This window comes from Asterias rubens, chromosome 12, assembly GCF_902459465.1.
Source record: "Asterias rubens chromosome 12, eAstRub1.3, whole genome shotgun sequence".
NCBI lineage: Eukaryota > Metazoa > Echinodermata > Asteroidea > Forcipulatida > Asteriidae > Asterias > Asterias rubens.
Window position 1 is genome coordinate 4,045,885 of NC_047073.1, and position 14,041 is coordinate 4,059,925.

Genomic DNA, 14,041 nt, shown 5'->3' on the forward strand with positions numbered 1-14,041 from the left:
TAAAACTTTGGTAACACAAAACATGGACTCAAACTTCCCTTAATATTTACCACACTCACTCATAGTTTTGTTCGATTTAATCACTTCCAAATGAATAGACTATACATGGAATCCTGAGTCGTAGAGCAATATATTAGACCGGAACTAGTAAAAATTATTAATGATTCAATTTTGTTATTTCCCCAGATTTTGTCGTGATCCCATATGGTCTAGTGGTTAGGATTCGTGGTTTTCACCCACGCGGCCCGGGTTCGATTCCCGGTGTGGGAAGCCGTATTTTTTCTATCACTTATTTTAATTTTTTTTAAATTCACTTTATGGAGTTTAATATTTGGGAGACACTATTGCTTAGATATAGAATAAGCTTGTTTTCCCCGTTATGTGTGACAAAAAAGAACCGTAGGGGTGGGGGGGGGGGTCTTTTTCATTTACAATCAAGAGAGCTCTCTAGAGGGCGCTAGTACTGTTTGTTTATTTTAGCGAAACACATGACATGCACGTGACTTTTTAAACTTGCACGTTCTGTTCTGTTTGCTGATACTGAGTGCTGCATATTAAATACGGACGATGATCCGACGTGAGTTCTCTACTTTTACTATGAATTTTTGTTGTATTTACTTGATTTGGTCTGAATTCTTCCTCTACCTCCATGGTCTGTGACGACAGTGGCGCTGTACTCCTTTTTTCTCGAATTTTGACATTCTCTGTCGTACTCGTACTTCTTCTAATCAATTCTAAGTTCTAGTTCTACCGACCGATAATTCGGTTCAGTTTTGTTGTGTTTACTGTTTTATGGCATGCTTGAAGTAGGTTTATTACACCGGTGTGAAGTTGGTTTCACGTTTGACATTGGACATTCGTGTCAAACACGAATCAGTTCCTCGAATGACCATTGACATTCAAATTTCATTTACGCACAAAACCAATGGGACTGTAAAGTAATGGAGTGTGTATGTCTGGCATTAGCCATTACTTTATGTGTTTTAGCAAAAGTTAGTAGTACAAATACCATACTATACAAATACTACCTTTAGGAAACTGTGGGGCTTGGGGTTGTCTTTACTCTTTTGCTCTAAACACCCGGCTGGCAGACAAATATTCCACTACTTTAGCGATCAGGCAATTATCAAGATGTTGTAGTACTAGTAGTCTAACGCAAGTGAACATAAAACGTGGGCATTGATGTACCCACTGCTCTGTTACCCCTGTGTATGTCATGTATGTTAGTGAAATGTCGAACGTTTGTCTGAGATCCGAGTACTAAGGTTCCATTTTTATCATAAATGCGGAGAGCTATTCTTTGCTTTAAACCGATCGGCCGTGACACCATACAACAAACAATAATATATTAATATGCAGACAGATTATTCTATTTATAAACCTAGGTTATCGGATATTAATGTCTATGGATGAGGAGGGGCGTGTCTAAGAGATAGGCGTTACTCTTTACAATGGCAGGACAAGGAGCTAGGCAGGGTCAGCGCATCTTCCGCGACTTCTTCACCTTTGGAAGTAAAGATCTGACTCACTGGTTCCCATCGCACATGGCAAGAGGTACAAATCATATATATTTTTATTCATGCATTCAGTCGGAGCATCGAACGATGGCCCTCTAAATGTTTTGGTATCTACCGTTGCTGTACGCAACTCCTCCCGTTGCAGGCCAGAGTCCTGGCACAAGGTGTCCACACATACATATGTGGTTTCTGGCCTAACACAGGAACAGTGTCAACATTTTCATACAGCTGCTATTAAAGTACTAAAAGTAGCTAAGTAAAATTTTTTGCTAAGCACTAGAAAAGCTGCCTAACATAATTCTCTGCTTTTTGAGCATTTTTTATGAAATTTGGTCCTGGTGATCACTCGTTCACAAGTGGTTCATGGTTTAAACTCCCTGTTGATTCCACAGGGTCAATATTTATTGATTGAGTTTGTTTTCTGGTCATGTTTTCTCAGGTATGAAGAAAATGAGGAATGCTCTACGATCTGTAGACTGCATAATAGAAGTCCACGACGCCAGAGTACGTAGTCCTAGAATTTTCATTTTAGAATAGACAGTGACATTGCAACGGTTGTATCAAGACCCCTTGCATTAAGTCGCCCTCACTGAGGTCTAAGAATTGAAACATGCATAGTTTGTATGAACCACACTCAACTCTGATTCTCAGCCGAGGATAGATCTTCCTTTAATAATTATATTAAATTAATATACACAGCTTTTATAAAGTGCCTGACTCACACAGGTGTCTTGAATAAGCCTCGGCGGTTATTGATTACTTAGTTGAGTCGTGACTACCATTTTCAACTACTCGGTTAATCGTGCAGCCAGGACTACTACAATGTACATAAATAGTTGTGACTACCTGTTTCATGAACCAATCTTAAACTTTTATCATCGAACAACAAAAGCCTGAAGCCCGGTTCATACTTCCTGCAAATGCTTCTTGTGAAGCGAATTTGACATCACAACTCTTTTTTTCGCTGTGAATGTTTTGCAGGATTTCAGCACACGCCAACTGTTCTAAATTGCTCGCTGTTTCAAATTTGTGACGTGTAGGCCCTGAAATTTTGCATTCGCAGGAAGTGTGAATCGGGCTTTACTCAGTTTGAAGCGATTCTGAGGGACTCGGGGAAAGTTCTTTATCAAACAACTGTTCTCAAACATTTTTATTTTTTTTTTCTCTTGGGCAGATTCCTTTTTCAGGGAGGAATCCGATCTTCGGTGATGTACTGGACGTTAGACCTCATCTGCTGATATTAAATAAGAAAGACGTGGCTGATATGACGCCTCAAGAAACCAGCGTAAGTATGCTCACGATTCATAGCATTGATATAACGTTTGGTAAGAACGCTTGGTAAGTTGTGAGAAAGGTTCCATCTGAAGTAATTGTAGTTTTTGAGAAAGAAGTAATTTGGGATGTGTTGCAGTGTGACGTCAGAGGACGAAAGCTGCAAGTGAAGACGCATAAGGTTTGGAAAATCCAACACAACAAAACTGATGGTGTGTTATTAACAGCTTGGCTTGAAGTTTTAGAGTAGTTTTGCACCAACCGGGTGCCTCGCCCTCTTTAATGGCAGGCAGGGCCGCTTCCTAGAATGGTGTACCTGAGTAGTACACCTGTGGATTTTTAACCACAGGACTCTAAAGTAAACGAGCAGAGTATACTGTTCGAAACGTCAAGACCAAACCGGCTCTTTTTTAGAGCCAACACTCTCCGTAAGAGATTTACACATGGTTGTACCCGCAAGTTTACTATTTATTTATGGTTTCTTCTTAAGTTTACAATGCTTGTCACACTACAGTGTATAAGTAACAACACACTTTTTTTTGTAGTGCATGCCGAATTTGACATGAAAGATTTTAGTTTGTTGCGTCTCTCATGTTCTGAATGACAACAAAATTTTCTGAAGATTTCAAAATTGATTTTGTTACAGAAAGTTCGTAATCATTTGAAAGAGGAAGGAGTACAAGATGTATTGTACACGGAGTGCCTTACACAGAACAGCCCAAGTGTTAAAAATGTGAGTTTGAAGAATAACTTTGTAGTTTTTCTATCAATCAGCCTCAGAACCGAAACTTCTATCAAGTTCTGTATTTGCATCAATACAAAATGCGCGATACAAATATAGACGATGTGACCTGTGACATCACATGTTTACAATAGAGTCACCGAGCCTGGACTTCCTGCAGGCATGATTTGTACACAGCTCAATGGAAGAATACATCAAATCTTATATTTTATCGAGATTGCACTGTCCAATTCTTTTCAATTTTTGATATGATGAAAGGGGGCACAACTCAAAACTTGTCCAGCTTTTACTTTCATAACTCTTGGATTGATGTGGAAATTATGTCACAAAATGTCATCTTTCCCATAGGACCAGTGCAGTATCTTGCCTGCCAGACTAGCCAAGAATTGTACAAGGTTGTGTTTATTGCAAACAAAGTTCACATGGTCTCTATGCTATTGGATTTTGATTGATTGGGGGATTTTCCCTGAATGGATAAACTGTCTTTAGGTATTTATGAATATTGGTTTGTAGATTATACCCCGAGTTATTGAACTGATAGAAAACAGCGAGAGATACAATCGAGTAGAGGCTGAGGAGTACACAGTGATTGTGATTGGTGTACCTAATGTCGGCAAGTCATCTCTAATCAACGCCATGAGGAGAATCCACCTCAAGAAAGGTATTACTTTAGGGTGTCATGGCCGAGTGGTTAAAGCCATTGGACCCTTTCGGTAAACAGTATTGTGTACCACAACTTCTATATCAAATAACAAACCTGTGAAAATTTAGGCTCAATCGGTCATCGGTGTCGGGAGAAAACAACGGAAAAACCCACCCTTGTTTCCGCGCGTTTCGCCGTGTCATGACATGTGTTTAAAATAAATCCGTAACTCTCGTTAACGAGAATTTATATTGTTTTGCTGTTTTCTCAAAAAGTAAAGCATTTCATGGAATAATATTTCAAGAGAAGTCTTTCACCATTGCCTTCTGTAAACCCTGTTAGTTATTTGTAAATCTGTGAATTTTTATTATTTTTTTCTGAACCGAAAGGGTCCAATGGCTTTAAGAGCATCGAATACTGGTGGTTAAGTCATCGGAGTGTGGGTTCGAATCCTGGTCATTACACTTGTGTCCTTGAGCAAGATACTTTACTATAAATGCTTCTCTTCAGCCAGGAGTATAAATGGGTACCAGCGAGGGTTGAGGTTGATATTATCTATAAACAAGCTTATGGCAGCTCAGGTTACACTCATAAGAAATCTGAGAAAGATTAAAGGGATGTTATTATTGGGCCATGTAAATGCGCATTGATGTAAAAGCACATATGAGACGTTACTGTGAAATGCGCTATATAAGAACTAGGTATTATTGTTATTATTGTTATTAGAGGGTAGTACTCGAATTGAGGTTGGAGTTGAGGTACTAAATGAACATGTGAGTGATGAACAACATTGATTGAATAGATGCTAAATTGGAAGTACTTTGTTGAGATACTTGGTGTTCGCTGAAAAGTGTGAGAAGTGCTAGATGTGGTGTAAGTGCATAAATAATGTGCTAAAATAAGATTAAAGTTGAGGTGATTGGTGCAAATTAAGCGCTCATTGTTTTTGGTGCATATTTAAGTACTATTGAGATACTTGGCGCAATCATAACTAGGTGCAGATGTACTTAGTGGTAGTTGAATTGCTTAGTTTCAGTTTAAGGCCTAACATTTCAGGTACTAATTGAGATACTTGGGTGCTTGTTGAGGTGCTTTGTGTCAATTGAAGCGCTAATTTAAGTGCTTATACCTCAGGTCTAGTTTAGATACTCTATGCTCATTTCCATTGTTGTATCATATTTAACCTCAGGGAAAGCAACACCAGTGGGTATACAGCCAGGCGTGACCAGATCCCTCATGCATAAAATACAGGTGAGATAAACTCTATGGCCACCATTTTTATATTTGATTTAATACCCGCGACAGTTTATCCATACATTCGGCGCTTACGGAAGCAGGGAATTCTGTGTTTACGGCAAGCGTATTTCACGGGTTAGCGGCGAATTTGGGCTTCTGCGTGTGAGTATTCAAAGTTACTAGGCATTCTACGCTTACAAGGCTTGCGCAGAAATTCTGCGCTTGCACGTAAGCTGGGAATCGCGATTGTAAGTGCAGAATTCGGCAGTAAGCAGAGCCATGAAATTGGGCCCTGATTGGTAAAGAGAAGATTACCTGGCCATGTTTAAACGTGCTATTAACACAGTTACAAGTGTTAAACATATTGTGTGGCTCGTTAGATTACGAGGGCGCTAAATGAGGCTAACGCAATTACTGCGTTTAGGCACCCAATCCAAAATCTGTAAGTATACACACATGGGCACGACTGTTGAACGTTGCATGCAGTTCGACTTTGCAAAACTGAGTGAGTACGTGGTAGGAATTGTAAATGTACAGAAAAGTTTTAATTTGTTTTTTTTTATTCCACTTTTGATTTTGTATTATGCCACTTTGTTAAAAAAAAACTGCATTCATAAATGGGAATAAAAGAGTAGTGACTCTGTCTGAACCAGCTGTTTAAAGCCTTGCAGGATCAAGGCCGTGCAGTTATCGGTCAAGTGGACCTTATTCAAACTGTGAGAGATTCACTGAATGATTTAAAAACTTAACCCTCTCCCTCACCTCACACGCCTTTTTAAAAACTGAATTGCAATGGAATGCAGCTTTTTATGCGCCTTTTGACTGTTTCAGTAATATTTGTTATCCAGTTTTTTTTGTTCCTCGAAACTTTTAGAACAATTTGGTTTATACATTGTAAATATTTGTCTCTCCTTAATCAATTATTTCTTAAATGTGTGATAGTGTGATTTTTTCTTATTTTTTACCTCTTTATATTTTCATGTAACTCGACCTCCGGTTGCCTTAGGAATTTGTTTTAAAGTAATAAACCAAAAATGAATGAATGAATGAACTTGTGTTTTTGTTGTTGAAGGTAAGTAGCAGACCCAAAGTGTGGTTGCTGGATTCACCAGGGATTATGACACCCTACATCAGGGACATCGAGGTCGGCATGAAACTCGCCCTCTGTGGTAAGGTTAAAGACACTGGACACTATTGGTAATTGACAAAGACCAGTCTTCTCACTTGGTGTATCTCAACATATACATAAAATAAAAATCCTGTGAAAATGAGTTCAATTGGTCGTCGAAGTTGCGAGATTATAATGAAAGAAAAAACGCCCTTGTCACACGAAATTGTGTGCGTTTAGATGGTTGATTTCGAGACCTCAAATTCTAAATCTGAGGTCTCGAAATCAAATTCGTGGAAAATTACTTCTTTCTCGAAAACTATGTCACTTCAGAGGGAGCCGTTTCTCACAATGTTTTATACCATCAACCTCTCCCCATTACTCGTCACCAAGTAAGGTTTTATACTAATAATTATTTTGAGTAATTACCAATAGTGTCCACTGCCTTTAAGACATGAACGATAGATTAAGGAGCTTAGTGAATGATTAATCAGCATTAACAATAAGCCTGGGCGACTAGTGAAATTTTCTACTCAGCTTGTCATGCCTCAAATTGTTGCGACTTTGACACTAGCCGTCAAAACATTCATCAAAAAGTACAAAACAAAGAGTGCTCATATATAAAAAATATGAATTGGGTTTTAAGTCGTTATCGGGTGGTATGAGATTCCCTGGAATAATTCTCTTTGGTATTCCTCCCACCTCTCAAAATGAAACTTCCATCCTAGTCTTCCCTCCGTGGGGTTCTTGGCTAGTATAGTAATCAAATTTGCTTTACTAAGAATCTTTAAAAAATTGAAGAAAAAATTACTAAACAAAGTCAGTCAAATTCTGAAAGTTTTTTGTTTGCAATTTTGTGTTTTGCAGGAATGCTTCAAGATCACAAAGTTGGCGAGGACGTCATTGCAGACTATCTCCTGTACTACCTCAATAAATACAACCACAACAGGTATGGCAGTCTAGAAACCAGACCAAACCATGTCTTTATGATTGGAGACTATTTATCATTCATTTCAACACAATAATAATAATAATAATAAACGTAACAACAGTAACTATAAGTGCTTATATGAATTTGGGTTGGTCAAAGACAAGTTGACTAGAGCAGGTTTTGAAACAATAACCTCGGGCCACTAAACGTCAGACCATTAAATATTGTATGCATTTTATACCATAGGTCCTTTTGGTTGGTTAGCAGTTTGCAAACCGCTAATACTATTTTCTCATCTTTATTTTGATTTCACAGATACGTTGATTTTTATGATCTGGTGGCTCCTAATGATAATATTTTGGAGGTCTTGGTCGGTGTTGCCAAGAAACTCAACAAGACCTCACGCTTCAAAACTCTGGACGGTAAGGAGAAGTAATTCTTGGCATACTCTTGAAATTTTGAGAAGACACAACGACATGTTGTAGTACGAATTGTTAAAGGAAAGGTATACCTTTGGCATTAAAGCAACAAATTAATGTCCACAAAACCCTACTTGGTAAAGAGCAATGGAGAGCTGTTGATAGTATAAAACATTGCTACATGTAGTAGCGGCTCCCTCTGAAGTAACGTAGTTTGAGAGAAAAGGAAATTTTCCCCAAAAATAACTTGAATCTGAAAAGAGCTTCAGGCATAAAGTACGTCTTTCTCTGGTATTTGAAAGCACACAATTTTATGCAACAAGGGTGTTTTTTCCTTCATTATTTTCTTGCAACTTTAATTACTTTATTATTGGGATACACCGATGGAGGATACTGGTCTTTGACAATATCCAAAAGTGTACCCTGCCTTTAATCCACATTCGTGTGTGGTTTTGAAAGAGCAAATTTAAATTTGAGAGAGTTTGTGAAGTCAAAATGTGTTTTGTTCTGTAACAATTTGTGTTTCTACTTTTTGGTTGGTTAGGAACAGTTGTCATGAGGCCCAATTTACACGCAGCCTCTGCACATATGATCAAGTCATTCCGTCAAGGTCACCTTGGAACTATCACACTTGACCTTTGAACTTTCACCTCTGGATCAGAAGGAGCTAACTATGGGTGCGTTCAGTGCACCGTGGGCCAGCCCCAAGTGACCTTATCCACAAGTGGGGCTCTTGGGGCTGGCCCGAGGTGCACTGACGTCACCACGAGAAGGCCCACATGGTAATGTCTGGGTGTTTTCCTGGTTCGAGGACGAACGTGGGGTAATTGTGTGCCCACGTTCGTCCTGGAAAAAAATAAAATACGCAACATCGGGGTCGACCCAGGGAAGCTAAACGAACGCACCCATAGACTGGTCCACATGTACAGAGGATTTGACTGCAAATCTCCATATGAAATGAGTGGAGCTAACATAGACTGGTCCACATGTAGAGGATTTGACTGCAATTCTCCATATGAAATGAGTGGAGGTACAAGGTGCTTTTGGAAGAAACATCCTCAACAGGGTTACCCGTGGTCAAGTGGTTAGAGCGCAGGACTGGCAATCACAAAATGTGGGTTACGAATCCAAGCTAACCACTGTATTCACAATAATGACTATAATAAGTATTGTCGTAAATGAATTCAGATGTTAAACCAATATTTGTGTGAGAGAGATTGCCTGCTGCAAACTTGGTGTTCATATCCCCTTGTGGGAGTTTACCATAGAGTTTTATATAGAGACGCGCATGCCATTTTCACGGTGAATGTGAAATACACGTTGTGTGTGTTGTAAACATACGCTTCGCGAAGCTTTATTGTCAACTTACAAAATGGCCGCATGCACACATGCTGGGTCGCATATATATAGAGTTTACCGAGTTCCCTTTGTGGGATGATCATCTAAACAAACAAACAAACAAACAAACAGACAAACAGTATAGAGCCTTCAGACAAGTTTGTATACAGTCGAGGACTTGTTTTATTAGTAAAAATTATATTACTTTGTCCTACTGTTAAGTGCTAGCTCTATAGTTAGTCATGGAGACAGACCACCTGTATATGTACAATTTATCAATGCAATTCAATTAGTTATTCCTACATGGGGATAATTATTCCTGGACCGTTTCTCAAGTACCTTTTGTTTATCATTCTGTACAATTGTAGTTAAGTAGTTAAAATTAAGCATCAGAGACGTCACAAATGATGTGAATATATATTTTGTTAACCCGTACACCTATGTGAATTGAGCACTGTCAACTCGGTACTTTCCCCCGGGTTCTGGGAAAAGAATCAACAGGAAAACCACCCGAGTGGGATTCGAACCTGTGGATTTTGTTCACAGGACTCGGGGAAAGTACCGAGTATACATCGCGAAGTACACATTGGTGTAAGGGTAAAAACAAGCGATATCCTTTTGGCGGAGTTCTTGTTTTTTTTGCGCCAGGGAGTGTCATGGCGCACTAGAAATGTTAAAAAAAATTTTTTTTATTATTATTATTATTATTATTATCGAAGGTGCAAACAAAACATTGATAGGATGTGTGGCATTGTTGTATTAATAGAACACTTTAACTGAACTAGGTGTATCGAAAATTGACAAACACTGATTTATTATACCTGTAAATTTTTATTTGAAAACTACCATCCAATTTAGCTTATGGCATGACAGTCAAAATATATCCATTGCTTTTTAAGTTTTGTTATCCTTCCAAGTTTGTTTTAGTTTATCCTCAAAGTAAAATCTCTGTTTCCCGTTTACGTAATTCATTATTTTTTTGTATACCTATGGCAAGCAACTGCAGTTTAAAGACAGTGGACACTATTGTTAATTATCCAAAAAGACCAGTCTTCGCAGATGCTTGATTTCGTGACCTCAAATTCTAATTCTGAGGCCTCAAAAATTAAATTAGTGGAAAATTACATCTTTCTCAAAAACTGCGTCACTTCAGAGGGAGCCGTTTCTCACAATGTTTTATACTATCAACCTCTCCCCATTACTCGTTACCAAGTAAGGTTTTATGCTAATAATTATTTTGAGTACTTAACAGTTGTGTCCACTGCCTTTAAACCATGTTTATAATCAAATCTGCTGTGTGGATTTGTTCTTTGGGAACCAAGTTTTGCTTTTTATTCCACTGCTGCCGAGTAGATTTCAGAATTTGGAGACTAGTTAGTTCTGAAAAGAACTCTTCTGCTTTGTGGAAGGTAGGATAGCAGCCGGGACTACTTACTTTTGCTTAGTGGATTGAGTGGACTTCTCTTAATTAACTTCACTGCTGCGGAGTGAGTTCTTAATTGGTCTCAATGTTTCAACTATCTTGCTCTGGCAAGACAAGGGGGTGGATTTCATCAAGAGTTAGGACTAGTCTTATCTCGAGTTAGGACCGGTTACTCGTCCTAACTTAGGACTATCCATGCAATTTGTATATCTCCTAGGACTAGTCCTAAGTTAGGACTAGTCCTAACTCTTTGTGAAATCGACCCCAGGGCCCAATTTTATAGAGCTGCTTAGCACAAAAATTTGCTTAGCATGAAATTTCTTCCTTGATAAAAAAAAAAGGATTACCAACCAAAATTCCATTTGTTGTATATTGCTTGTTACAGGTATTTAGCTGTTGTTTGCTTATCCTGAATATCACTTGGAAATTTGGTTGGTATTTCTGTTTTCATCAAGGCAAAAATTTTAATGCTAAGCAAATTGTTGTGCTTAGCAGCTCTATGAAATTGGGTCCTAGTTACCAAAGAACAAAATGTACACAGCAAAGTAGATTAACACATACATAGTCTTACCACAAGCCAAATATACATGTACATTGATACCTCACCATGTATTGTCTTAACTGCAGTTTGTTCTAAAACAAACCGAAGAAAGTGCATGAACACCAAAGAAAGTCAATGTGTTTTTAAATTTTCAATGACACAATTGAGTCACCAAAAAACGAGGAAAATTGGCTGAAAAGTTGCTTCCCTAATTTAGGATTCCAGTTATTATTTTTCGTGATTCTAAGGAGTGTAATATCTATACTATTTTTTTCAGAAAATATTTTTTCCCCAAGAAAATTATGATTACTTGGTACTACTTTTTTATTTTTTTTTAATGAAAATAAAAACAAATTTAATTTACTTTTAAGTCCCAATTCATTTTGAATAAATATGCGTAAAAAACCAAACTGCTGATCTCCATTTTTGACAAAACGTTGATTTTCTAATTATTAGTTACTTTCTGACCAAACATGACAAAGGGCATTATTCAATTCTATACCAAGGATGGGCATTCTTGTGATTGGCTGATGGTAGTCACCTGACATAGAGCATCAATGTAATTGGTAATTGTAATGATTAAGATAAACAGTGTTTGGGTGTTTTTAACTTTAAACTCTTTCTTTGTTTATGCAGTCCAAACTTTAAACGAGTACACTTTCTACGACCCTAGTTCCTTACAAATATCCATGCCTTTATAAAATGTTTAAGAAAGTTATCAAAACATTGATACACTCTCAGAATGTTTGAACAAAATTTGTCTTAAAGACACTGGACACTATTGGTAATTGTCAAAGACCAGTCTTCTCACTGAGTGTATCTCAAAATATGCACAAAATATCAAACCAGTGAAAGTTTGAGCTCAACTGGTCGTCGAAGTTGTGAGATAATAATGAAAGAAAAAACACCCTTGTCGCACGAAGTTGTGTGCTTTCAGATGCTTGATTTCGAGACCTCAAAATCTAATTCTGAGGTCTCGAAATCGAACTCATGGAAAATTACTTCTTTCTTGAAAACTACATTACTTCAGAGGGAGCTGTTTCTCACTATGTATTATACTATCAACAGCTCTCCATTACTTCAAGTAAGGTTTTATGCTAATAGTTATTTTGAGTAATTACCAATAGTGTCCACTGCCTTTAAAGCTTGATGTGAAACCATTGCTTATAAAATCCACAAATGTATGTATTCACAACAGCCTCAATGTATAAAATAAATAACAAGACGATTATTTATATTGTCTCAATTTACCTTCTTGCTCTGTGGTTCAATATTTTGTTGGCGAATGAGACAATTCATAATTTTGTTTTTTAAACTGCCTTCATTTTTGTAAACAATTCTTGCATGTGGTACATGTACTTCTCAACAGAACTTATGAAACCCCCAATGAATCGCTAAGTAAATAAGAAATTGCATAGCATTTAGCTAACATTGAGAAAGGGAAACAACTACCCGAAAAAAAAGTCTGGTCATCTGCAGAATAAGTCTGCTAATCTGCAGAATTAATCTGCCGATACACAGAACTGCTGATCTGCATCATAAGTCAGCTAATCTGCATCAATGGTCTGTAAATCTGCCGAATAGGTCTGCCAGTCTGCAGAGTAAGTCTGCCAGTCTGCAGAGTAAGTCTGCCAGTCTGCAGAGTAAGTCTGCCCGTCTGCAGAGTAAGTCTGCCAGTCTGCAGAGTAAGTCTGCCAGTCTGCAGAGTAAGTCTGCCAGTCTGCAGAGTAAGTCTGCCAGTCTGCAGAGTAAGTCTGCCAGTCTGCAGAGTAAGTCTGCCAGTCTGCAGAGTAAGTCTGCCAGTCTGCAGAGTAAGTCTGCCAGTCTGCAGAAAAAGTCTGCTAGTCCGCAGAATAAGTCTGCCTGTCTGCAGTAAAAGTCTGCTTATCTGCAGAATAAGTTTGCTAGTCTGCAGAGTAAGTCTGCCGATCTGCAGAATAAGTCTGCAGCATAAGTCTGCTAATCTGGCAAAAAACTGGTTGATCTGCAGAATATATGCAGAACATACGCAGAATCAAACACTGCAGCCACATAGGGCCCACCACCAGAACAACTAAGATCATTTTCAACATCAAAACATAAAGAAATCATAATTTTACACCTACATTTTACAAAAATAAAAAATTTCAATAAACCCTAACTCCATTTACATCAGTTTACGGGGACTTCAAGATGGGCTGTTTTTTTGACACGCAGTCCCCATTTGCAAAAGCCGGAAACCTTTGACAAAAGGTGATGTATGTATAATGTATACTCCAATGACTCCGACCCCGACTCCAATGACCGATTGAGCCTAAATTTTCACAGGTTTGTTATTTATATATAAGTTGTGATACACGAAGTGTGGGCCTTTGGACAATACTGTTTACCGATGTTGTGCGATTGCTTTAGCAAATGAGCAAAAATGAGTACAATACCAGTTGCACACTGCATATTTAACATGGTATTTTTGTCAGTAACCTTACTGTGCTAAGCAAAACTGTTCAGTGCTTAGCTACCTTTTGTGATTTAATAAGCAGCTCTATGAAATAGGATCCTGATTGGCTTGTGTATCTCATTTTAACATAAATGAAAAGAATGACTAACTGTAATTACCACTGCATTTTAAGCCACAACTTGTTAACACTCTGTAGGTATATTCCCCTCTTAACTTAAAACAAAAATATTTCAATTTTAAAAACGATACGCCGCTGGTGTTCTCACCGCACTGTACCGTCTCTCATTTCCTAAAACAGACTTTGTCTCGCATAAACTGCAATATACACATAACTTTACCAAACACAGACCCCAAGCATTGCAAGAAAAATAGATTTATACAGTTTGACTATAATTTTTAGTATCATACAATCTAAGCTTTCAAATAACAAAATA

At 37.9% G+C, this 14,041-nt stretch overlaps 1 protein-coding gene and 1 non-coding gene across 4 annotated transcripts; both read left to right on the top strand.

Annotated features, from left to right (window-relative positions):
• Positions 1-198: 198 nt before the first annotated feature.
• On the top strand, positions 199-270 carry Trnae-uuc. The gene has a single exon. It is a non-coding gene; the product is annotated as a tRNA-Glu (tRNA).
• A 228-nt stretch (positions 271-498) lies between these two features.
• On the top strand, positions 499-8,725 carry LOC117297386 (mitochondrial ribosome-associated GTPase 1-like). Of its 3 annotated transcripts, XM_033780382.1 has the most exons (12): positions 499-577; positions 1,386-1,554; positions 1,957-2,021; positions 2,692-2,802; positions 3,436-3,522; positions 4,045-4,192; positions 5,364-5,425; positions 6,483-6,579; positions 7,386-7,467; positions 7,765-7,871; positions 8,413-8,545; positions 8,618-8,725. In XM_033780382.1, the coding sequence occupies exons 2-11, from the start codon at positions 1,452-1,454 to the stop codon at positions 8,508-8,510; spliced, it is 960 nt and encodes a 319-aa protein (XP_033636273.1). In that variant the 5' UTR covers positions 499-577; positions 1,386-1,451; the 3' UTR covers positions 8,511-8,545; positions 8,618-8,725. The 3 variants fall into 3 exon arrangements, with proteins under 3 accessions (XP_033636273.1, XP_033636272.1, XP_033636274.1); XM_033780381.1 differs by having other exon boundaries at positions 8,413-8,725; XM_033780383.1 differs by lacking the exons at positions 6,483-6,579; positions 8,618-8,725 and having other exon boundaries at positions 8,413-8,518.
• Positions 8,726-14,041: the final 5,316 nt, after the last annotated feature.

Bases quoted from the DNA above. Each gene is read 5' to 3' on its own strand.
- LOC117297386 (XM_033780381.1), top strand. From the start codon at position 1,452: ATGGCAGGACAAGGAGCTAGGCAGGGTCAGCGCATCTTCCGCGACTTC. The intron at 1,555-1,956 runs GTACAAATCATA...ATGTTTTCTCAG, and splicing joins CCCATCGCACATGGCAAGAG to GTATGAAGAAAATGAGGAAT. The intron at 3,523-4,044 runs GTGAGTTTGAAG...ATTGGTTTGTAG, and splicing joins ACAGCCCAAGTGTTAAAAAT to ATTATACCCCGAGTTATTGA.